This window comes from Odocoileus virginianus, unplaced genomic scaffold, assembly GCF_023699985.2.
Source record: "Odocoileus virginianus isolate 20LAN1187 ecotype Illinois unplaced genomic scaffold, Ovbor_1.2 Unplaced_Contig_21, whole genome shotgun sequence".
Lineage (NCBI taxonomy): Eukaryota > Metazoa > Chordata > Mammalia > Artiodactyla > Cervidae > Odocoileus > Odocoileus virginianus.
Window position 1 is genome coordinate 620,160 of NW_027224338.1, and position 23,520 is coordinate 643,679.

The 23,520-nt window shown below is 41.6% G+C and overlaps 1 protein-coding gene across 1 annotated transcript; it reads right to left on the reverse strand.

The window, feature by feature from the left end:
* Positions 1 to 8,609: 8,609 nt before the first annotated feature.
* On the reverse strand, positions 8,610 to 17,143 carry CCDC160 (coiled-coil domain containing 160). Its single transcript, XM_020874061.2, has 3 exons — positions 16,696 to 17,143; positions 15,546 to 15,603; positions 8,610 to 9,660 (listed from the first exon to the last, which is right to left on the reverse strand). The coding sequence occupies exon 3, from the start codon at positions 9,634 to 9,636 to the stop codon at positions 8,665 to 8,667; it is 972 nt and encodes a 323-aa protein (XP_020729720.2). The 5' UTR covers positions 9,637 to 9,660; positions 15,546 to 15,603; positions 16,696 to 17,143; the 3' UTR covers positions 8,610 to 8,664.
* Between the last annotated feature and the right edge of the window lie 6,377 nt (positions 17,144 to 23,520).

Here is a 23,520-nt window from a genome sequence, read left to right on the forward strand (position 1 = left end):
CTATCATAAACTGGGTCTTATCAGGTCCATTAAATCATAAGGTCAGGCAGACCCAGCAACAATTCATTACAAGATGAAAGGGAGGTATCCAAGGGTGATCATGAACAGTACTAAAGGGCATAAGCAGGTTGCCAGCTCAGGTAGCTCCGACGCCCATGGCACACACCACGCTGTACAGAGCACCTTCCTCAGTTCATGCCGACAGCTCCATGGGGACCCCCATCAGATGAACCGGAGGAGGAGGGAAAAGCCTGGTTTACAGATGGGTTGGGTCAGTATGTGGGCAGAAGTGAAAGATGGATGGTAGCTGTATTAACTGTATTAGTCTCCCTCAGGGGATGGGGGACTTGAAAGAGAGTGTCACATGAAAGTCCTGCCAATGAGCAGTGATTTGGGTGATATACTTAATCGCCCACTTTGGGTGGAAAGAGAAGTAGCTCTAGGTTAAAATCTTTATACACTGATGGCCAGTGGTGAAGGTCCTGAATAGCTGGTTAGGGGTTTGGAAGGAAAAAGCCTGGTAGATGAGGAACAAGGAGATCCGAGACAGAAGCCTGTGAATGGACATCTGAGAAATGGCTCTATGCGTGAAGATCTTTGTATCACATATTAACATCCACCAGAGAGCATACCGCTCAGAGGAGGCACTGAATAACCAAGTAAACAAAACGACCTGGGCAACCAGCCTCAGCCAGTCTTTGTCATTGGCCACCCCAGTGATGGCAAGATGGGCACATGAACACAGTGCCCATGGTGGCAGACACGGAAGCTACACATGGCTCCAACAGCATGAACTCCTGCTTACGAAGGCTGATCTTGCTAATGCTACTGCAGAATGTTCAACGTGCCACATACGGCACTATTCCTTGAGACCAACTGGCCACCTGGTAGCAAGCTCACAACATTATGTCCCTTCCATCCTGAAAGGGCCAATGGGTCATTCTCATAGAAATAGACACATATTTCAAGTATGGGCTTCACTCTCCTGCCTGCAGGTCCTCAGCCAGCAACTTCTTTCTCAGGACTTATGGGATGCCATATAACATCATGTCACACCATCTCTGATGTCTTTCTATATAGATGATAGATAGGTAGACAGATAGATATGTGATAGAGAGATGTAGAAGATATAGATATAAAAATAAAATCTCTTAATAGTTCTCCTTCTCTGTTTGAATCCTGCCTAATGCAGGAACTTTGCACTTACCCTCACTGTAACTCTACAGGACTTGAGGACCTGGTTTCCAAAGGAGGCATCCCTTCTCTGGGGACACAGCTAGAATCCCATTGAATTTGTTTCCTTTCCTTTTCTTTTGGTTGCACTGTGCAGCTTGTGGGAACTTGGTTCCCTGACCAGGGATCTGACCAGGGATCGAACCAGGGCCCGGGCAGTGAAAGCACTGTCCTAACCACTGGACAACCAGGGAATTCCCAAGAATCCCGTTGAATTCTAAGCTACAGCTGCTGCCTAAGCCTTTTAGGGCCCTGTGTCCAGGGTCCAGCAGGCCAGAAGAGAGGTCAGAGACACAGCAGGGGTAATGGACTCTGTCAGGAGCAGGGCTGCCGTTAAACAACAGAGCCCTGAAGAAGCTCGTGTGGAACTGTGTGGCCACTTGGGCCTCTGTGAGTTCTCTTTTGCCAATGATGACAGGAGGTGGACAGATACAACAGCCCCAGCCTGAGAAGGGCATGATGACCAGGGGCTCCCTCCCTTTTAAGATGGTCTGGGTCAGGCCCGCCAGTAAGGCACTGAGACCACCAGGGGGCGGTAGCACCGGGAGGGCATGACCTAGAACAGAGAGTGAAGGAAGGAGATCCTGTGTGCATGCATGCTGTCGTGTCTGACTCTTCGCGACTGTAGCCTGCCAGGCTCCTCTGACCATGGGATTCTCCAGGCAAGAATACTGGAGTGGATTCCTTCTCCAGGGGATCTTCCCGACCAGTGATCGAACCCACATCTCCTGCATTGGCAGGTGGGTTCTTTACCAGTGAGCCACCTGGGAAGCCTAAGAAGCTGAAGGAAGGAGATGCTGAGTGATAATTGCAGCTCCAAGAGCAGCTGAGGTGGGGGTTGTCGTCAGTCCCACGAACATAACTCTTCTAAGTTTCCCCTCTGGAAGAGAGGCCTGAAGGCCAGAAAGAGAGGTTGGAGGACAGGGTGGTGGATGCAAAGATGCACCTCCCAAATCTCCTTAAGGATGGAGTCTACCCGACAGAGGGGAATGAGGGCTACAGACATCTCTAACCGTCAGCTCTTTGAGGAACAGCTTTATCCTCAGAGAGCCACTCTGCCTTCCAGAGACTGCCGGCATTTGGCGAGGCACAAAGGCCCAGCCATTTCCACCCAATGGGGGTCACTTTGATGGATAAAACGCCAGAGCTCCTGCCCGGTTGTCAAGACTTTGCTGTTCACATGGCAATTCCCTCTCTGCTCAATCTTGCTTCCTCCTCTTTTCCTTCACAGGTGTCCATCCCTCATAAATTTCTGGGACCCTAAACCCCATCTTCTATCAGTGACCCAACAAGGCAAACTCCACATCTCCTGCTTTTCTAGTACACTGCCCTGCCTTGGCACAACATATGAGCTGGAGCCCTTCAATCTCAGTTCTATTTATAAACATACCCTAATATATACCCAAAGGAAAAGATTTCAGATAACTCATGTTTTATGGGAGAAAAGTCCTTATGCTACATGTAAAGGTATTTTTGTACTCATTAAAGTCACATAAAATATATTATGCATTTTAAAAGGTTGATTACCTTATAACCAGAAATGCCCTCCAGGCTCACTGCTGACATAACCCACATTCATGAATGTCAAGAGCGGCTCTCCAGATTTTCTCCTACTTCATTATATGAAGGGGACATGTTGTTTTATAAAATCTTGAATAAATTTGTAAATCTAAAGGAAACATTTTGTCTGTTATTGAAGATATTTTAATAAAGAGATATTGAAATGGTTTTTCTGAGAATTGTTTAGTTATGAAAGAACACAATATGATTACTTCGTTGGAACTTTCAGAAATTTACCAGAGTATCAAGGAAAGAATAAGAGGGAAGTATATAAATTATCAAGCATACTTAACACTGTCCAAGCGGTAAGGGGGGCTTAGAGCATTTTTTTTCTTAAAAAGTAGCCATTTTTCAATGGAAATGCTTTAGGAAGCAAAGATACAAAGGAAAAAATTGGGTGAAATATGATTAGTCATTCTGAATTGTAAAGAAAAAACTCAAACCCCAAAGTTATGATGAGCGTCAAAAGACTCCTTTTGTTTATTAATTTGGTTCTATTAGTGCTAGAGCTTGTTTTAGAGAGCTGTCAATAGGTCTTCATATTTCAACTGTTTTTGTTTATGTTACTGTGTGTTGTGTCCTTCATGTAGACCTAATAACCCACCATCAGAAGATGTATACTTTATGGTCTTTCCAATAATCACATGCATCTTCACTACTCAGCCTTGCCATTTAAGAGATGGTTGACTCAAGTTGAGTCCGGATTGTGGCAATAAACCAGTTTATCCTTGAGAAAGTTAAATAACCTCTATGGTAATTGAACCTTTGGCTCATTAATTTTTGTACACAAAGTGACCTGATATAATGAAACAAACATCACGTGTGGAGTTAGACAAGCTGGGTTTGAATTCCAGATCCACTACTTACTGTGTGATATTGAAAAAGTCATTTAATATCTTTGAGCCATGGTTTCCTCATCTGATGATCAAGGAGTTTTGTGCCGATTACAGAAGACAAGGTACATGGAAGTATATGACACAAAATAAACTAGGCTCCAACCAACAGTCCAAGTGCAGGCTACAGTACTACTGACATAAAAAGGAATGTCTCAGGTTATATCTTCTATCATGGTCTGGAATTTACATGACAACACCTATTGTGGAGTTAGCAGGCATGGGCTGAAAGGCCAAAGAAATTCTTCAAGGGTACCCCAGAACATGTCTTCAGAGAACCAGGTATAAACTGAGTCTCCTGGGAAATGCAACTTGAGCCCACTGAAATGCTGCAATCATCAAAAGTTGGGTGTGATCAATGGTGAGGAAGAGAATGAGAATGAGACGGAGAGAGAGAAAGGGAGGGAGAAGGAGGCTGTGTGAACAGTAGGTCTGGCCACTCAACAGGGGAGACACCACCTTGATACTCAGTATAGAAAGAAGGGCACACCTACAATACATGGGAAACTACAGCTTCAGTGTCTTAAGAGTACAGAAAACAAGACAATGACTTATTCTTATCCGAGCAGCTGTAGTAGTGGGTCCCCAGCTGCATGGCTCCCTGTGCCAAGGGGAAATGGAAAATACTATAATAGCCTCTCTTGTCTCCATTCCCTCTTCCTAGATGAGCTTTTTCCCACTGGAGCACTAGAGCGGGGCTTTCTTCCTCCTTCTGGTATTGTGCCTGCCAAGGCCAGGGGCCAGCCTTACTCTGACCTGATTGGAAGGGGGGCTGGGTGGGCTCTGACCCAAGAAAATTCCCTTTATAGGATCTGTCTTGAGGCCAGAAAGTCCATCATGACAGATTCACTACTTTGGCTTAAGGCTTCGTACACTAATAAAATAAAAATATCCCCCTCCCCCCTGCAACTTGTTCCATCTTCCCAAATAGATCACACACATCATTGATACACATCTTATGAATGAGTTTATCCTAGTTCTCCAGAGAACACAATTTGAAGGTCAATAAGTGTAAAAAGCTTACTGAAAATAATAGCTGGGAGGAGACAGATGGACTTGATCAACTTCCCCTTGTCAGTTATATGATAATAATAATAATAAAGATAGTGACATTTACTGACTATATGTGATCTCATCTTATCCATCTGACAACACTATTTATTAACCCCATCCTGCAAAGTGAGAAAATTGAGCTACAGGGAATCACACAACTTGACCAGTCACAGGGCTAGTAAGTAGATAACACTGCTTCTTGAAGACAGGAGCCACTGTGGCATTTGTTTCATATATCTCTTTGAAACCAGACCACTCACAGAGGACTTAGCTGGGTACTATGAAGAAAATCTCTTAGATCTTTTGTTTCCAAAACAAAAATGATGGCAGCCACAGGTACAGTGGCACCCGTAAAAAGATTTTTCCTGCAATTTGTTATCTGGAATCTCGTGTTTATGTCATGAGAACTTCATTCTCCAGTTTAACTGCAAAGAGCTGGAATCCAGGCAGTTCTCAGAGTAGAACCTCGCATGGGACTTGAAAACATAGTCAGCAGAATGTAACATGGCAGTGTTCTAATTCATTGCTGTTAAAGAGTCTTCTTTGAAGCCAAATAGACTCTCCACATTCACATTCCCGAAACGCCCCCGCCCCTGCCTCCATGCTTTGCCTGGAAAAATCCTTCTTATCCTTCAAGGCCCAGCTCAAATGTCACCTCCTTTATGAAGTCCTTCCCAGCCCCACAGGCAGAATTAATTGATCCACCTCCATGCTCCCACAGCACTTTGTATTAGCACTGCTAGTAGAGTCCTTGCCACATTGTTTTAGTTAGTTGCATAAGTAAGGTCCCTGAGGTCAGAGACCTGTCTTACTCGTAAATCCTTTTATCCCCATATCCCTGGCCTAGCTCATACCACATTTCATCAAATCTAAAACCCCACTGATTGTAAGATACACCATTATTTTATGAACTAAGAGAAAGTTAAAAAACCAAACACAGACAATTATACTATGACATGCCATCAATTTAAAGATGTGTCCCAAATTCAGGGATGTTTATTTATTTAGTTATTTATTTCTTTGGGGCTTCCCAGGTAGTGCTAGTGGTAAAGAAGCTGCCTGCCAATGCAGGAGACATAAGAGATGCAGGTTTGATTCCTGGGTTGGGAAGATCCCTGGAGAAGGAAATGGCAACCCACTCCAGTGTTCTTACCTGGAGAATCCCATGGACAGAGGAGCCTGGTAGGGTGCAGTCGGAGGGGTCGCAAAGAGTCATACATGACTGAAGCGACTTAGCACTTAGTATATATATATGTCTTAGAAGTGATTAACTATGGTAATAACTGCTCAGCAAACATTTCTAGAACTGGGTTGTAAACTCAAGGTAGAGCAGCTATTCCTAGAGCCCCTGTTTTTGAATAATTATGGAATTGGGAGTTGATAGGAATGGTGTGCAGTTGTACTGCTGATTTCAAATATTTTACCCAACAGATTGAAAGGATAAGTGGCTTGACATGCCATTCCTGTTAAGAAACACTGCCATATTGCTCATTCAATGGACTAGAAGGTACAGTGACAATATATTCTGATCTAAATTGGGGGCCACCTAATGCCCACAATCACACAAGTGAGTGTTATTACAGAGACAATGGGACAGAGTATTTGCATCAGCCTTGATTCTGGTTCTGTAATCCAATTCAATCCACTGCTGTTCCCATCTGCCCATGAAGATGAACAGTAACTTCTCAGCTTTCTCTCAGCTTGCTGCAGCCCTGCTTTGAAAAATTAAAGCATCAAAAGATGTGGTCCTTTCTCAGCTCCAAACTGTTGGCTCTCCTTGGCCCTCTGGACTTGGTGATTTTATATTGTTCTCCCTGGACTGTTTCCAGATCTAGGCTTTCTAAAGGGCCTTTCCACAGGGTGAAGCTTGCTGGGACTCACCATCCCAGGCTGTCCCGTCAGGAGACTGTTTCAATTCCATCCTAGAAATACAAAGCCCCCCACCCTAGATCTGGGCTAAGTGATGCACTTATCTTTTCTGCACCTCCCAAAACCACACTCCTTCCTCACCCCCCAAGCACTCATAAACACACACACACACACACACACACACACGCAAGATAAACCAAGTTGTCACCAAAGACTATCAATGTGTGATTGGTTGATAGAAATTCTGGAGTAAAAACTCCTCTTTAAAAATTGAAATATACTAAGAGGATGGAGTGTAATGGCTCAATACAATTTGTGAAATATTTTAAACATGTAAGCTTATGTGCACACTAGCAGTCAGGGGCTGAGGGTCTTTGTGGGGGAAGGAAAGACCCTGGGTTGGAAGCAGTGACCATTAAAAACCCGAAAGTCAGCTTCCTCTTTGAGCAGGCTGCCAGCTCCTGGGTAAAGTTATCAGGATGAAGTCAGAAAGTTCCAAAGATGATTATCTTCCAATTTAGTCCAATCTTCTCAGGCCAGGCAAGTTCTGCTCAACTCCAGGTCAACCTAGTTTCTCTCTATTCAAGTGCCTTCCCTGAACTTAATGAGTAAAAAGGAGTCAAGAGAAAGGAGAAGAAATAACCTCATTTACTCCCTCTCCTGATTTATTATTGACATGGTATTCGGAGATGTTCAAACTATAAGAAAGAGCCTTTGTACATTTCCTTTGAAAGGAGAAGCTCTGTAAAGTAGGTCCCCTGAAGTATTAAGAGCTGAATTCTTCCAAAGCCATGATTTACTTCCTCATAGGTAGTTACACTTGTGATTAAAATCACTATGATGAAATCACAGAATGTTAGAACTGAACAGATTCTGCTTTTTATAGATGAGGACTTTTAGGTCTATCAGGTTAATTAGCTAGTTAGTGACAACAAAGCAGGTCCTAGAACTCAAATGTCTAGACTCCCAGTCTGGGGATTTCCCATGAGGGAAAATACTTGAACTCTTACAACTGTATCTCACCACCACAGGCTGTAATTACATTTGGCTTACTGGACTTAAAAATACCATGCAAATAGAGCTCCAATTACAAAAAAATCTTGATTGATACAAACAAATGCAACAATTGACTGGCCCATAGTCTCCACCAAAGGCCTGAGGCAGTACATTTTTATCCTTTTTAAGTAAAAAAGAAACTGTCATCATCTGGCACAGCTGGATTCCTGTATAAATCAAGCCAGCTCAATAAAAGCTTACCTAGATGACATCCAAACCTTTCACTCCGTCTCAGCCAGTTGGTGAAGTAGGGCAGGAAGCTTACAAATTTTCCCCTGGTAGAATTTTGGAAGAACTGTGTCAACATCGCCCCTTGCTGGTCAACATAAGAAAAGGCAAAAGCCAAGGCTGTCAAAATCTCAGGGCTCTAGCCAAGGTCACAGCCATGTCTCTGAGCTGTCTTCCAGTCTATGGGAACCATGGCCAGGTCAAGTGAGAAAGCACGGGGAAAACAGCAGGAAGGAGGAAAAGCCTGCATTTGGGGGAGATGTTTATCTATTCCTAATTAAGGATAGATCTCAGGGAAAGCAGATACATTTTCAGTATCCCGTTGAGTCTTTAAGACCCATACACACGTTATACTTACATCCATAAAAGAAATTTTTATTGTTAACATCAACGAACACAGATAGAAGAATATTCATGTGCCAAGGAAATATTGCTCACAAGATCACAAATGTCTGTTGATTTGTATTTATCAATGATTTGGTGAATCACTATATGTCTCTGAGTTTAAAAAAATATATATATATATATATATATAAAGAGGTTTCTGAAACTTCATTTCTATTTGGACTTAGGTAATAAATTCATTAGAAAAAGAAAGCAGAAGCTTTGAAGTTAATGTCTATAGCCTTTATGGATAGCCTGATTCACCAAACATGAAAACTATATCCTGTCCCACACGCTTTAAGTCATACACAAGGAAAGCACAAGAAACACTGATTTGGCTCGATGATTTGTCCAATGAAAGGATTTTTTTATTTTCTTTTTTTAAGTTTTAAAAAAAATCCCCCATAAAGTTGTCAGAGGTACCTGACGGCGTTACAGAAGCAAAGTGTTTCCTAAGCAACTCCAGGGCTCTGTTATTCCTTGCTTGTAAGGTCTTCTCTGTTCTCAGTTCATTCTTGATGGCACTGAGCTCTCCATGGATCTTTTCCATTTCTAATTCATAATACAATTTCATTTCTTCTTTTAGGAGTGTATTTCCAACCTCAGTCTGCCGCTTTAACTTCCTAACAGCTTCTTTTAAATCCTTGTTCTCAAGGCTCAACTTGTGGATGACCTCTTTGGCTTGCTGGAGCTCTTCAGTTAAGTTTTTAACATTCGTTGCTTTTTCAGAGAGGTCATTTCTTAAAGCTTGAAGCTCCCAGTCTTTCTTGGAAGTTTCCACCCCTGCTTCTTGAAAATTTAGGGGTTTTGTGGAGACTTCTTTTTTGGAGTTCAAAAGTTCTTTTTCTGCACTTTCAAATTCCTCTTCAATTTTTCTGCATTTCATATTAAGCACTTCCAGCTCTTCATTCAAAAGATTCAGGCGAAGTTTTGGAGACATTCCTTCAGTGAATTTCTTTTTCTTGTCTTTTTGTGGTGGAGTTGATAACTCCTTTGTACCCCAGGCAGGAAGCTCTTCTGTGCCATTAAAGCTTTCTTCAGTTGCAATGTCCAAATTAGATGATTCACAAGAGGCAGAATTTGTGTCTGCCTCACTCTTTGAAATGTTTATCTTTCTCTCTATTAAATTTGATTCTTGCTCATTTTCATTTGGTTGGGAAATAAATTCTTTCCTTTTAAATTTATTTTCTTCTACAAACTTTCTACTAGACAAATTAAATATTCCTTCCATTCTCTTGGCCTTATCTAAAGTCATTTGTTCAGAAGAAGATTCAAGCTGAGTAGCTTCGTCTAGAATATCCTGTGCACTGAAAAGAGGAGCAAACATATTCTCCTTCCAGTGTTTTCTCCTAGCGTCCATTTCTTCAGGCACCTCTTCCAATTCCTGAAAAACAAAATTTAAAATCAAGGCACATATTTACACTGGCAGCTGGAACAGTGGAAAGAACTAAGAATCCCGGCCCATTGGTGAAAGAATCTAAATATTTGAGGGCTGGCACTCCCTCTAATTCACCACGCGACTCAGGCCTCAGTTCCCTCTTTTATAAATGGAAAGAGCTAAATTGGCTAAGTTCTACAGACCCTTCCAGCTTTAAAGTTCTCTGATCCTATGAAATATAACCAATAAATGGACAAGCTTGGCTATTTATTATAGAGAAAATAATCTTATGAGAAAGCAACATGAAAACAGATTGTTTCAAAACAGTATAAGTGGTTTTTAATTAGTAGGTAAGTCTGTGTTTCCAATGTGCTTGATTTTTTTCTAGTTCTTTTTGGTTGGACTACTGTTTATTCATTCTTTAAAGTGACTAAAACATCAGTGCTTAATGCAATGTGAGCTGCTTTTGGTAAAGTATACCATGCAGACTTCCTTATGACTAACTCTGCCAAATGCCCTTCTGTCTTGACCTGTAAATTCCTGTTATTCCAGTCTTGGGCTTTGCTTTTAGACAAGACTGCCAAGTGTACAGAATTCAATCCATTTTGACAGCAGTTTCATGATGAGAACCGAATGTCAACAACTGGAAATACTAATGCCACCGAATGGGTTTCTTTTTCCAAGATACTGACTCCAAGTATAATTTTTAGATGAAAAATTAGCATATTAAACCACAACCAACTTTCTAAATTTACAAAAGTTACAGGATATTTATTTTGTTTCAAAAGGAGTCTTCTCTATTCAAAGAGAGTCCATAACATACAGCTTTCCTAAAACACAAAGATATTTGATCAGTGACTACTTTTGAAAAAAGGGAGAAAGAAGGACCCAAACAACACACTGATGGGCCACTGGCATCTGAAGCCACCAAACTGGTGACTGCAGTTACCACTAAAGGGTGGGAAGAAAAAGGAGGGTATCACTTGATTCATTCTATACATTAAATTGCTGCAATATATTTGCAACATCACCACTAAGAAAAATCAAAGTATTTTTTCATCTATTTTTCCCATGCACACAAATGTAATTTTATCTTGGTAACAAAAATGGCAGTTGTGTTTATTTTTAAATTAGTATTTTCTTTAATATTATTAAAGAGTATAAATGTTATAGTAATTAATATAATATTTCGTATAAAGATGCTAATAGTCATGCATGTTATCTGTAAAATTTTGGAAAATACAGAAAAACACACACACACACACAGAAATATTCATCATGATCCCAGGGCGCAGAGATAACCACTCTTTGGTATATTACTTCTCAATACTTTTTAACAAATGTAGCTTAAATTCTAACAAATTTTTCTTGCTACAGACAATGAGAATAAACTCAATATCTACATGCCTGACACCTTACCCCCAAAAGAAGAGGGAAGGTAACTCATTACACCCAAGGATATAGCTCCACTGACAAGTATTTGGCTTTGAGGAAAGGAAAAGGTACAAATATTCAGTGAAGGTGTTAAATAGATTGGTTCAAAAGCCATAACCCTAACTTTAAGTTTAGTCAATCAGACCACAGTAGTAAGTCGAGACCTGAAATTCATGATGTGTATCAATATTTGCCACTGGAGTATCCTCTGCTTTCTCTTGAAATAGCTCTCTCTGACTTTGTTATCCTATTAGTCACCACCCAGAAGCATCAATGATGTATCTGCCCTTAAAGAGGAAGATGACCATAATCGCACTTGCTCTCCTCTCTAGAAACATGAATGCAAATGCTGGGGATTATTACAGTGATCATAAAGGAAAGGAACAGAGCAAAGGGAAAAGATGCTAATTGCCAGCCACAGTTTTTAGCAGTCAAATTTTTACCAGACAACTTTGTAAGAGTTTAAAAATGCATCTAGGGAATTCCCTGGCAGTCCAGCAGTTGGAACTGCGTACTTTCACTGCTGAGGGCTAGGGTTCCAACCCTGGTTGGGGAACGAAGATCCCACAAGTTGTGCAGAGTGGCCCCCAAAATGCTTCTAATCAGATAGCAGTGGGACAGAGATTACTATTATTCTTCCTACCAAATTCTGAGTGAAGGGTATTGGTGAGGTTGATCAGGAAAGAGGTGTGCAGCGGGGCAAGTCAGGTGAGGCCACTTTATACTTGGAGATAGCAATGACAAATCTGAGACAGAGGTCTGGGTGTAGATAAAGGTTAAATAGAAAGCTCTTTTCATTAATGATTTTGCACCTTGAAAAAGTCACTCTATCTCCAACCCTCCCATAAATCTCTGGCTAAAAACATATATATATATATATATTTTTTTTTTTCAGTGTCACTACCTTTCTTTCCTGGGCCTCTGTACAATTTCCTGATACAGCCAATGCTTTTCACAGAACTGGGAAGAGTCCACTTATTTTATAACTGAGGCTCAAAGAAGTTAAGTGACTTGTCTAAGTCCTCACAGCCTATAGTGGTAAAACTGAGACCCTGTCTCCCAGGTCAGTGCTTATTCTATAATTTCTCTTTATTCTTCTGATAGGTTTCAATCCACAGATTGAAGGAAAACAACCCACTATTTTCAGAGCTTAGGTACTTTTTAAAGGGCCACAAAAGGAGAGAGGGAAAATGAATGGGGGAGGATAAGGAGAATTGCATGTCACATATCAAAGGACAGAAAGAGAAAGGTTTGAAAAGCCTTTTGGAATTTCCCTCCCCTGGCTTACACAGGGCAGGGTCAAGAGGTCTCTGAACTGCTTCTTTCTTTCTCTCTCCCTTTCTTTCTTTCCTTTCTCTTTCTTTTTTCCTCTTTCATTGGCAAGATATGCTTTAAGGGATTGTTCCCAAATCGAGTCACAGAGGATGGCAAAGCCCAGACTGAGGGTAAAAGGTGCCAGGCTCATTTTCTCTTCACAAATTGTGCTCTTTGTTCTTTCCGCAGAACAAGTACGACATTAGTATTCTCTGGCAAAGACAAGAAATATGCTTTGAGACAATAACACTCCTTCCTCTATCCTGGCATGGCAGCCATTTTGCTTTCAATAAACTTGACTAGGTAATTTGTCGCAGCATAAGGCAAATCAAACCAGAGCCATTGAGAGAATAAGCAGGCCTTTTTAGTGGGTCAATTGCGAACACTTTTTATTACAAGTGCCTACCCAACACAATATTGGGTGTTGAAGGACCGAAGGGTAGGGGTCCAAGGAGGTCCAGGAGGAATGAAACACTTAAAGAAACAAATAGCCAGAACACAGGAAAACAATATAAAATCATATGACAAAAATGACGTTAGTGGTCCTCTAAGTCAGTGATCTCCCAGAGGTCCTTGGGACTGCACTGATGCTTGTCCATTATACGGCTACATGTATTCATTTGTGTCTGACGTGAACTGATAATGGACTCCTAATTATTCTAGTTAGTGTCTCTCTAGAAACATCACCATTCATCCTCTGGTAACTTCCTTATTTTTGCAAAGGTAAAGTAGTAGTGCATCTTGGTGGAGTAAGGAAATTTATTGACTCATGGAAATGGTTTCTACTCACCTAAAGAATTTGGGAACCACTGAGGGAGGTGGGAGGGGGGAACGGGATGGGGAATATATGTAAATCCATTAATTCATTTCAATGTATGACAAAAACCACTGCAATGATGTAAAGTAATTAGCCTCCAACTAATAAAAATAAATGGAAAAAAAAAGAATATTAAAAAAAAAGAATTTGGGAACCACTGATAAAATAAATTGAAAATGATTTATAACGTAATATAACATAGTGTAATTGTTGAGAGCTAAGCGAAGAGTGATCACTTATTATGGATTTTTAGGTAAACTATTACATAAAAATCTTAGGTGAATGCATATCTGTCTTCAAATAGCGCCAGAAACTAATACACTGTTTATTGTGAAAAGAAGAAACTCACTAAACTATCTCATTTTCATTTTCAAGGTATGGGGCCCTGAGGAATATGCTCATATTAAGATGAATAAGTGATCAAATATAGGAAATCTAATTATTTTCTAAAATATTCATACTTTAAATCACATGCTTTAGGGAAATTTGATGACATAAAAATCAAAGATCTTTTTTCTCTATTTCCTTATCTCATTTACATTAGATTTTATTTCAAAATGTCAGGAGTATCTCTTTTGCATAAATCTCGATCTGCCTGCAAAAGCCAATTATTCTCCCAGGCAGGGGAAGCCAGGGACTGGGAAACCTCCAGAAGCTTTTTCCCATCTTGTAACAGTGCTTCGCCCCAAACTTTGTAAACTGGGAGTGATGTTTAGAAAAGGTCATTTCCAACCTGTGATGGACAACCTTATGTCATAACCCTCAGCCCTTCAGCCACACTCAACTAAAACTGTGGCTTTTAGTCACAGCTTAGGGGCAGTAAGGGGGAAGACAAAAGGCCCTTCTTAGCCCAGGGAACTTTTTCCCATTATTCTTGAATGGTTTCAGTTCTCTCAACCCTCAGAAAAACTGGTTGGCCAAGATAGGAATAGAAAAGTTTGTCACAAAGATCACTGGCCTTCCTTCATTGCTCAACTGTCCAATCTGTTCTCACATAAAAGCAGTAGTTCTCAACCTATTTTTCTGCTTCCCCTGTTCCCAAGCACAAAACACTGCCACTATTACTCTCTTTCCTTGCTCCAGAAGATTCTGACCTGCCCCCTCTATGCAAGCTTCTCCATTATGAGGACTCTCCAAAGCTGTCTCAAAGAAGGTGGGTAAACATGTTTTGCCATGCAAAATTGTGGGGAAGAAGGAAAAGAAAAGTTCTTGAGAAAGGAACTGTGCCAACTCTGGTGGGAAAAAAAAAAAGACTGAGGAAGTCAGATATCTTGGCTCCCACATTTTAGAACTTCATAAAAACTTACCTTTTGTGAACCTCAGTTTCTTCAGGTGTAATATACGGACAATATATCTTTTTCCAGGTGGTCAAGAGAAATTAGTGAAAACGAAAATGCACGCAATTTTATACTGTACACAATGAGTTTTGTTCTTTTTTAGACTTTCCTTACCTTCCCTTGGAACACCAACCAACAACCCAACCCTTCTCCAAAGATATGTGCTTCAGAGTTGCCAGTCTGAAGTCATCAGACCTCAGAAAAAGTCAGTTTAAAAAAAAAGGAAGTACTATTAAGGTAGGTAGAGGGGAACTTAAACCTGAATCTTACATTAATTTGAGCTGTATCTTCATGGAAGAATTAGCCCTAAATCCTGTAAGTTATTGATGTCCCCAGATTTCTAAGCTAAATTGATTCTAAGCAGAAGAGTGGTAGCCTTTCTACACCAAAGAGATTTACATTTTTTAAAATCACTAATTACTTTGCCATGAACTTACCAAATGTCCCAGTGTTTTTCAGAGCCACCAATAAACATCTTAAAAATATTACAATTGGGGCATCAGTTTGAAGATTAGCAAGGATGACTCTGCAAGCTTTTTCTGTGCTTCAGCATCATTTCATACAGTTTCATTTTACCAATAGGCTGAGATCTCCTGGCATCTTATTCATCATTGTATCCCTTGTTGTTGCCTGACACATAGTAGCCTTCAATAAATATTTGTTGAGTGAATAATTCTTAATATTCTTCCTGAAAACTCTATAATGTTTTGATTCTAATTGAGTATCTATAAATACTTGTAATTTTTCCTTTGGCTTATGAGGTTTTATGGGTGGCATTTTAGGGAAAGAACTTTTATTTCTCCCTCAGTTTATTTGGCTCAGCTAAAGTCTTTAGGACACTTTTCTTTTGCATTTCTATGAGGCTTTTTTGACAGTGTACTGACAGTGCAGACTAATGGTCTTGATAAAAGATTGAAACTTTATGTTGGGTGAGGCTCTGTGCTTCTCAACACCCATAGCAAGCTATCAGCCAGCACAACGGTACTTACAGTTCCTGAAGTCCAAGGTCTTCTGTTGGTTGCTGTTGTTCTCCTTCTCCAGATTGAACTGAAAAGGAAAATGCCACAGCTTAATTAGAAAATATAATTAACCAGAATGCCCAAATCTGTGTTCATATCTGAGATGTAGCTTAAAATTACAAGTGATAGTTTTAATGTTGTTTGGCTGATCTGAAATGCAACATCAGACACTTGGAAGCAAGTTTTCATTTTAACTTGTCAACCCAATTTCCCAGCTATTATGCCATTAAGTCTTCCTTCCCTCAGCAAGGCAAATATCAGATGGGACGACAATCATAGTGGCATCTTACTCAACACTGTACCTTCTTGCCTTTAGCAACTACTGAACAAATGAGCCACCAGTGGCGGCCACAGCAGCATGCTTGTTAGTAAGGAGCATGCCGAGAGCCACGTTAGCAGAGGTTGGAGCCAAGGCCTTGGCTCCCTCCCCCAGAGTCCAGTTATTTTGCAAAACCATTAAAAAGAAAAGTGATCTCAGTTTTTGCCTTCATCTTTCAGGGTCCTCACATATGAGCCAAGTGTCCACTTCACGGGACAAACTGTCTTGTCTATTGTTTGGCGGATATTGAGAGCGAAGCCAAGAACCATTGAAAACTGGGCCCTGTGAACGATTCTTACCCCCAATTCTTTGTTATTAGTGTGGAATTACTCCTTCTAGAAGAAAAGATACGAAGTCACCTAATTCTGAAAGGCTGAGTACCTTATTAGTATGAAAGTCACATTTTTGCTATAAAGCTGCACCTAAGCATGCAGAGTTTGGGGGTTTTCTCTGTAAATGGTTAACTCAACTCCTGCCACCGCAGCTTCCGCGCAGAGGAGATGGCGAGGCTCGGGTGCTGCAGGTGGCACCTCCCACTTCCCCAGGCCCTACCCCCATCTACCCCTTGGCCGGGAGAAAGCAGGAACGAGGCCTGACCCCCAGTCCTCCTTCCACACCCCGACTTCCACGCCCAGTCGCCTTCGTTCGCAAACGCCCGCCAGTTCCCGGCCGGAGGCCTAAAGGGTGAAGAAACTGCAGTGGGCGTCGAGGCGGGGAGGACGGGGGTGCCTCCGCCCGGGGCACCCAGGGAGGGCGAGGGGCGAGCCTGGGGAGCCCCGGCCTGACTGGGCTCAGACGTACCTGGCGCCGTGGGTGGGTCCAGTGGGCCCCGGCCCCTCTTCCCTGAAGACGGCCTCCAGCAGCGGGCAGATGACCTGGGTTCGGCGCTGGCCACCGCGACCCGGCCGGGCCGGCCCGGGGCACAGCCTCTGCAGTGCAGCGCCCGCGCGGGCCGCGCCGTTGCCTGGCAACCGGCCGGCCCGATTTAAAGGGACCCGCGCGCCGCTGCCGGGCGCCCGGGGCCCGGCGCTGCCTGGCGGTCGTCAGAGCCCGCCCGAGCACTGAGCATGCCCGGTGGGGCGGGCGCTGCGGTGGCTTCTGCCTGCACGAAAGCCGAGCTCGAAGAACTAGAGAGCAGAGGAGCAGGAGAGAAGAGTCAGGGAGGGAAGGAGCGAGTAACTGCGAGGCAGCCCCACCCATGGTGGGCTATCGGAGGGTCTGGGCGACTCACAAAGCCACCTGCACACTGCGATTGTCGGGGAGGAGTGAGTGGCACACGGATAATCCCTGGACCTGCAGTTTAGTAACGTTCCCTTGAGGACGGTCAGCCCTGGAAGGTCGCCTGGATTTGGTTCGGAGTCCCTGACAACGTGGGAATTGCACACCCCGCCCCCGACGCACATCCTTGCCAGTCAGCACAACGGTCTGGCTGGAATTTCTGCCTCTGACCGAGGTTCTAAGGGCCCGCCCGTATCAGGAGAGCATGTGTCCTGGTCGCGCGCCTATGGGAGACCAGGCTCGTTTCCCAGCTAGCCCATGGTGTCTTCACCCATCACTCAGGAATTTCTCTGAACCACTCTTGCACCTATTTGAATTTAAAACCAGTTGCTGACAACTGGGCTTCCTTGATGGTTCAGATGGTAAAGAATCTGCCTGCAATGCAGGAGACCTGGGTTCAATCCCTGGGTTGGGAAGATTCCCCTGGAGGAGGGCATGGCAACCCACTCCAGTATTCTTGAAGGCAGCTGTTCCAACACTGGGCTTCCCTGGTGGCTTCGACAGTAAAGAATCTGCCTATAATTCGGGAGACATGAGCTCGATCCCTGGGTTGGGAAGATCCCCTGGAGAAGGGCATGGCAACTCACTCCAGTATTCTTGCCTGGAAAATCCCATGGACAGAGGAGCCTGGTGAGCTACAGTCCATGGGGTCTCAAAGAGTCAGACAGGACTGAGCGACTAACACACACACACACATATTCACACACACAGAGTCCAACGCTACTGGCAGTGTAAAGTGGTTTCCTTTGATCAGTCCCCAAGCTACTCTCTTCCAGCTTCAAAGGTTGCTCACAAGTTTCCTGATTTGGTTGGGGAACAAGCCCCTGTTCTTCATCATGTGATAGATTTAAGTCCTACTATTTTGTTAAATAAATTAATGATCTCTTTAGACTTTGATTAGCCTTGTTGCCAAATGATGATTCTTCCATCATCAAATTGGCTACACACACTGACAATGCACATTGGCTATAGTCTGATTGGTACCCAGCCTGGGCTTAATGGAAAGATGGACCAGACAAAAGTTGTGAGGCCTGAAACAGAGAGGGACTGGAGTGTCCAAAATAGCAATCCTAGTGACTTTCAGGAAATCTGGTATTTTCTAGGAAGTAGGAAGGTGAAAAGAAACTTTGGCTCTGGAATCTCAAGTGAAAGGAGGTTTATACACATTTAAAAAATGACAGTCTGAGGGCTTCCCTGGTGATCCAGTGATTAAGAATCCACCTACCAATGCAGGGGACACCATTTCGATCCCTGGTCCTGGAAGATGCCACATGCCAGAGAGCAACTAAAGCCTATGTGCCGCAACTGCCGAGCTGCTGTAACTGGAGAAACCCCGCATGTAGCAACAAAGACCCAGTGCAGCCAAAAATACACAAATAAATCTTTTTTTTTTTTTACAAATAAATCTTTAAAAATAAATAAAGAGAAAAGGATTTTTAAAAAGAAAGTGACAGTCTAATTTTTCAAGACCTAGCAAGGGAATGACTTAGAAACAAGACCAGGATTCATTTCAAAACTTCTTGGGAATCAGATCTAACAGGTGTTTGGTGGCTGACAATCTTGCGTTCAGGTGCCTGGAGGCCCAGTTCTCAGTCTTTTTTTCCTCCTTAGAGAACCAATGTCAACAAGAGTTGGCGGCAGGAAGAGGCTCAATGCCAACATTGATTTTGTTATGGACCCCATCAGAATTACTTTCTGGGATTCTGACAAAACTGCTTTCCTTGACATTAAGTCTCCAAACTACTTTGCATTTTATCATGTCTATTTTCATTCTTTTAAAAGGGTTTCATTTTCCCCCCGATATAAGATCCTTTATTAATATAATAAAAGAATGTTTCCTAGTTGCTCTGTGCATCAGTTTCCCTGTTCATACAATAGAAGTTATAATTATACCTGACTCATAGGAATGTTGTGAGGAGCGGGTGAGTTAATATCTTTAAAACCCTTGGAGTAATCCCTGATATGTTGCTGTTCAGTCGCTAAGTCGTGTCCAACTATTTGTGACCCCATGGACTGCAGCATGCCAGACTCCTCTGTCCTCCACTATCTTCCAGAGTTTGCTCAAATTCATGTCCATTGAGTCGGTGATGCTATCTAACCATCTCATCCTCTGCTACCCCTTTCTCACATAGCCAACCCTATATAAATGTTTGCTATTATCATTAGTACTAATACTATCTTGTCTTATAAATTTATTACCCTCCTAAAATATAAACACGCTGATGGAGGGCACTTCTATGGCAATCCAGTGGTGAGGACTCTGCTTCCGTTGTAGGAGGTCACTCCTTCGTGTAGTCAAGTGTCAAATGGAGGAGTGTAAACAACAGTGAGGACAGAGTTTTGTTATTTGAAGGTACTCAGACTTGGAGATAGGTTTTCAAATATGGAAGACAGAAAACAGTTTACCCCTCTAGAGCCTTTATCAATACCAAAACAACAAGGCACTTGATAGTAACAGGATCATACACTCACACAATGGAACCCAATCTTCTTGTTTTACCAAGTAGGATATTGAGACTCAGACAAGTAATGTGATTTACTCCTTGATCACACAGCAAAATAAGCTTCTTTTTGATTTCCCTGGCAAACTTGGCTTGAGCAATCTCAAACGCAGGATATTTGGGAGAATGAAAAAATACACATTTATCGGTATATGCATCATGTTTATAAATATTTAAATTATTCATGCAGATAATAACAGTGAATATTTCTCACACTTCATATCCTATACATCAGCAGATTCTGTTGGCTGTACCTTCATAATGTATTCAGGATCTGATGGCTTCTCACTGTCTCTATTATCACCATTCTGATCCTGACCCCCACCATCTCTTGCCTGGACTGTGGCAATAGCCTCCTAACTGTTTCCACACTTGACCTATATTAGTTTTCTAGGGTTGGCATATCAAAGTATCACAAACTGGGCACTTAAAACAGCAGACACTTATTCTCTCATGGTTCTAGAGGCTAGCAGTCTGAAATCAGGGTGTCATCAGGGCTGACTCCTTCTTGAGCTTCTGGGGAACAGTGTGTTTCTCCTAACTTCTGGGGGTTGCCAGCCATCTGTTGCCTTCCCTGGCTTGTAGACACATCATTCCGATCTCTGCCTCTGTCTTCTTGTGGTGTTCTTATGTGTCTGTGTGTCTCCACACAGCTATCTCTTCTCTGTGTGTGTCTGTGTGCCCAAAGTCTCCTCCTTTTATAAAAATGTTAGTTAACTGGGTTAGGGCCCACGTTAACTCAGTACGACCTCATCTTAATTTTGATTATATTTGCAAAGACCCTGTTTCTAACAAGAGCACGTTCATAGGTACTGGAAGAGGGGTGAGGACATGATCATATCTTTTGGGGGGACACAATTCAACCCACAACCCCCTCACCATCTATTCTCAACAGATCCAGAGAGACTGTTATAAAATACTAAGTCAGAAAAAAAAAAAATACTAAGTCAGACCATGTTACCACTCTGCTCAAAAGCCTACAAAGGCTTTCAGTTTGACTTGTAGTAGAAACCAAAATCCTTATAATAGCCTACAAGGTCCTACAGGATTTGCATGGAGAATCCCCAGCCCCCCTTTCTCCACTTCCACCTCCATACAAAACCTTTTGGACCTCCTCTCCTGCCACTTCGTCCCTTGAGGACGCCACTCTAGCAATACTGGCTGCCTTGTTCCTATACCACCCAGGCACCCTCTCACCGTTTGGGATTTGGCTGCCTGTTCCCTCTGCCTTGAATGCTCTTCAAAAGGTACATGATATTCACATATCTTATTGCCTTACCTTCCTCAAGTGTTTGTTCAAATCTTAGCTTCTCTGTGAGGCCTACCCTGATCCTTCTATTTAATCCTGTCAACTTTCAACCTCTCCAGCATTTCCACTTCTCCTTATCCTACTCTACTTGAAAAAGTATAGCACTTTATCACTTTCGAACATACTATAGTGTTTCTCTTCTGTTCTCTCCATCGACCCCTCTTCCAGGTTGCACTAAACTACACTCCAAGAGGGCACGATCTGTGATTTGTTCACTGATATGTCCCAAGCATCAAAGTGCCTGGCACATGGTAAGCATGAACAAATATTTGTTGAATAGGTGAATGAATGAATGAAGCTCACACCTTATGCCAGGAATGATTCCTTTGACTTTCACAAAAATCATATGGCCTAGGTGCTATTATTACCTACAGTTTTGGATGAGAAAAATGGGCCACAAAAAGGTTAAGTAGCTAAGTGGCTAAGGTCACAGGGTTAGTGAGCAGCAGAGTTGGGGTTTGAACTCAGGAAAGTCTGGTTTTCAACAACTATGCAGCATTGACATATAAAGGGCATCTGACCACAAGTGCCTGGGAGACCCTGTATCTCTTGTTCTGACGTTCACATTTTGCAACTGCACGTGATGCAAAGTAACCGTTTTAAACTATTGCCATATGTTGCTGGGATAGTTTGATATTGTTTGTACATTGCACTGAACAAACTCTGGAGACTTGTTATCTGGGGTCAGATACCAGCTCCACCACTTAGCTCTTATGGGTCTTTGAACAAATTGGTTAACTTCTTTCTATGCCAGATTCTTGATTGGTAAATGGGGAGTAATTAAAGTACCTACTTCACAGGGTGGCTTTGAGGATAAATTAGTTAATATATGTAAAGCAATTAGAACTACACTTGGTAAACAGAAAGCACTCAACAAGACTTAGCCACTGCTGGTAGTAGTGGTGTATAATAAAAGTGTATAATGAAGGTATCAAAGTTTGATCCAGTCTTGGCTGTAATACAGAGGTTGTTATACAGACAAGACTTATCTTTGGTGTTAGAAGTTAGATTTACAGTTCTCTTCGGGGAGATAGTGACGGAGAAAGGGTACCAGATAGGCTTCTGGGGTTTTGGTAATGTTCTACTAATATTTCTTGACCTGGGCATTGGTTATATGGATGCTTTTACATGTAAAAAATCATGAATTGTACACTTGAGATTTGCAAGTTTTTTCTGTTTGTGTACCTCAATAAATATTATATTTAAAAGCAACTGAATCCAGCCTTATATGACTTTCTTCTAGTGTATCTGTTCTTTTTTTTCAATTTCACCCCAACTTCCATTTATTCAAGCAACAATTACAGAGAACACATATGTTTTATGTATATATATAAATTGAATCACTTTGCTGCACACTCGAAACTAACACAGTTATTGTAAATCAACTATACTTCAACTTAAAAATAAATTTTAAAAATCAATTGACTATACATTTGAGGGTTTATTTCTGCACTTTCAATTCTATCCCTTTGATCTGCTTGTTTATCTTTGTACCAGTACAACACTGTCTTGGTTGCTGTAGTGCTGTACTCAGTTTTGAAATTGGGATGTGCAAGTCCTTCTACTTTGTTCTATTTCAAGATTATTTTGATCTCCTTGAACTTCCATATGAATTTTACAATCAACTTGTCAATCTCTACAAAGAAATCACCTGAGATTTTGATAAGAATTGCCTTGAATCTGCAGATCAAGTTGAGTTCCATACTGTTCTATGATATATACATTTCCCATTCTTTTCCTTTTGATATTTTTGCTTTCTTGCATTTTTTTTCTTTCTTGTGTTATTTAATATGTCTCAGTAAATAACTGGTTGTATGTTTCTAAGACCAATCTGACATCTTTGTTCATTTCATCTAGTTAAATACTTTAAATATTTGGCTTAACTTTGTAGCTTTATTTTTATTCTATAAGCTCCTCTTTACCACATGTCTTTCCTTTCTTTCTTACCTTTTTTTATTCCATGGCTTTCTTCTCTTTTAATCCCAAGATTATGCCCTCTGATCTTATTTTTAAATAGTTATTCATTCCTGAGACTGCAATATGAAAACCTACAAAAATTTAGAACTCATCAACACTCTTCAGACAACAAAAGGACCTTTAAATACTAAGTTCGTTTACTGCTCCCTCTCAGTTTGTGTTGTTATTATATCCTAATTCTATATGTTTATATACTTTAACCCTCTAAGACTTAATTATTTTTATGCAGTTCATATTGATTTAGATTTATTCATACGTTTTCACTTGCTTTGCTCTGTTCTTTCTACGTCTCTGGCATCTGCAATAACTGGGAATTTGCTTTTGGAACGTCCTTAAATGAGATTCCACTGGTGGCGATTCCTCTCATTATATTTCACCGTCTTAGCTGAAAGACATTTCTGCAAGGCATACACTTGTAGGTTGATAGTTCTTTTCCATTAGCACATTAAAGCTATAATTCAATTGTCTTTTGGTTCCACCATTGCTGGGAATCAAAAAAAAAACTGAGGGACTTCTCTGGTGGTCCAGTGGTTAAGACTCCACACTTCCGCTGCAAGGGAC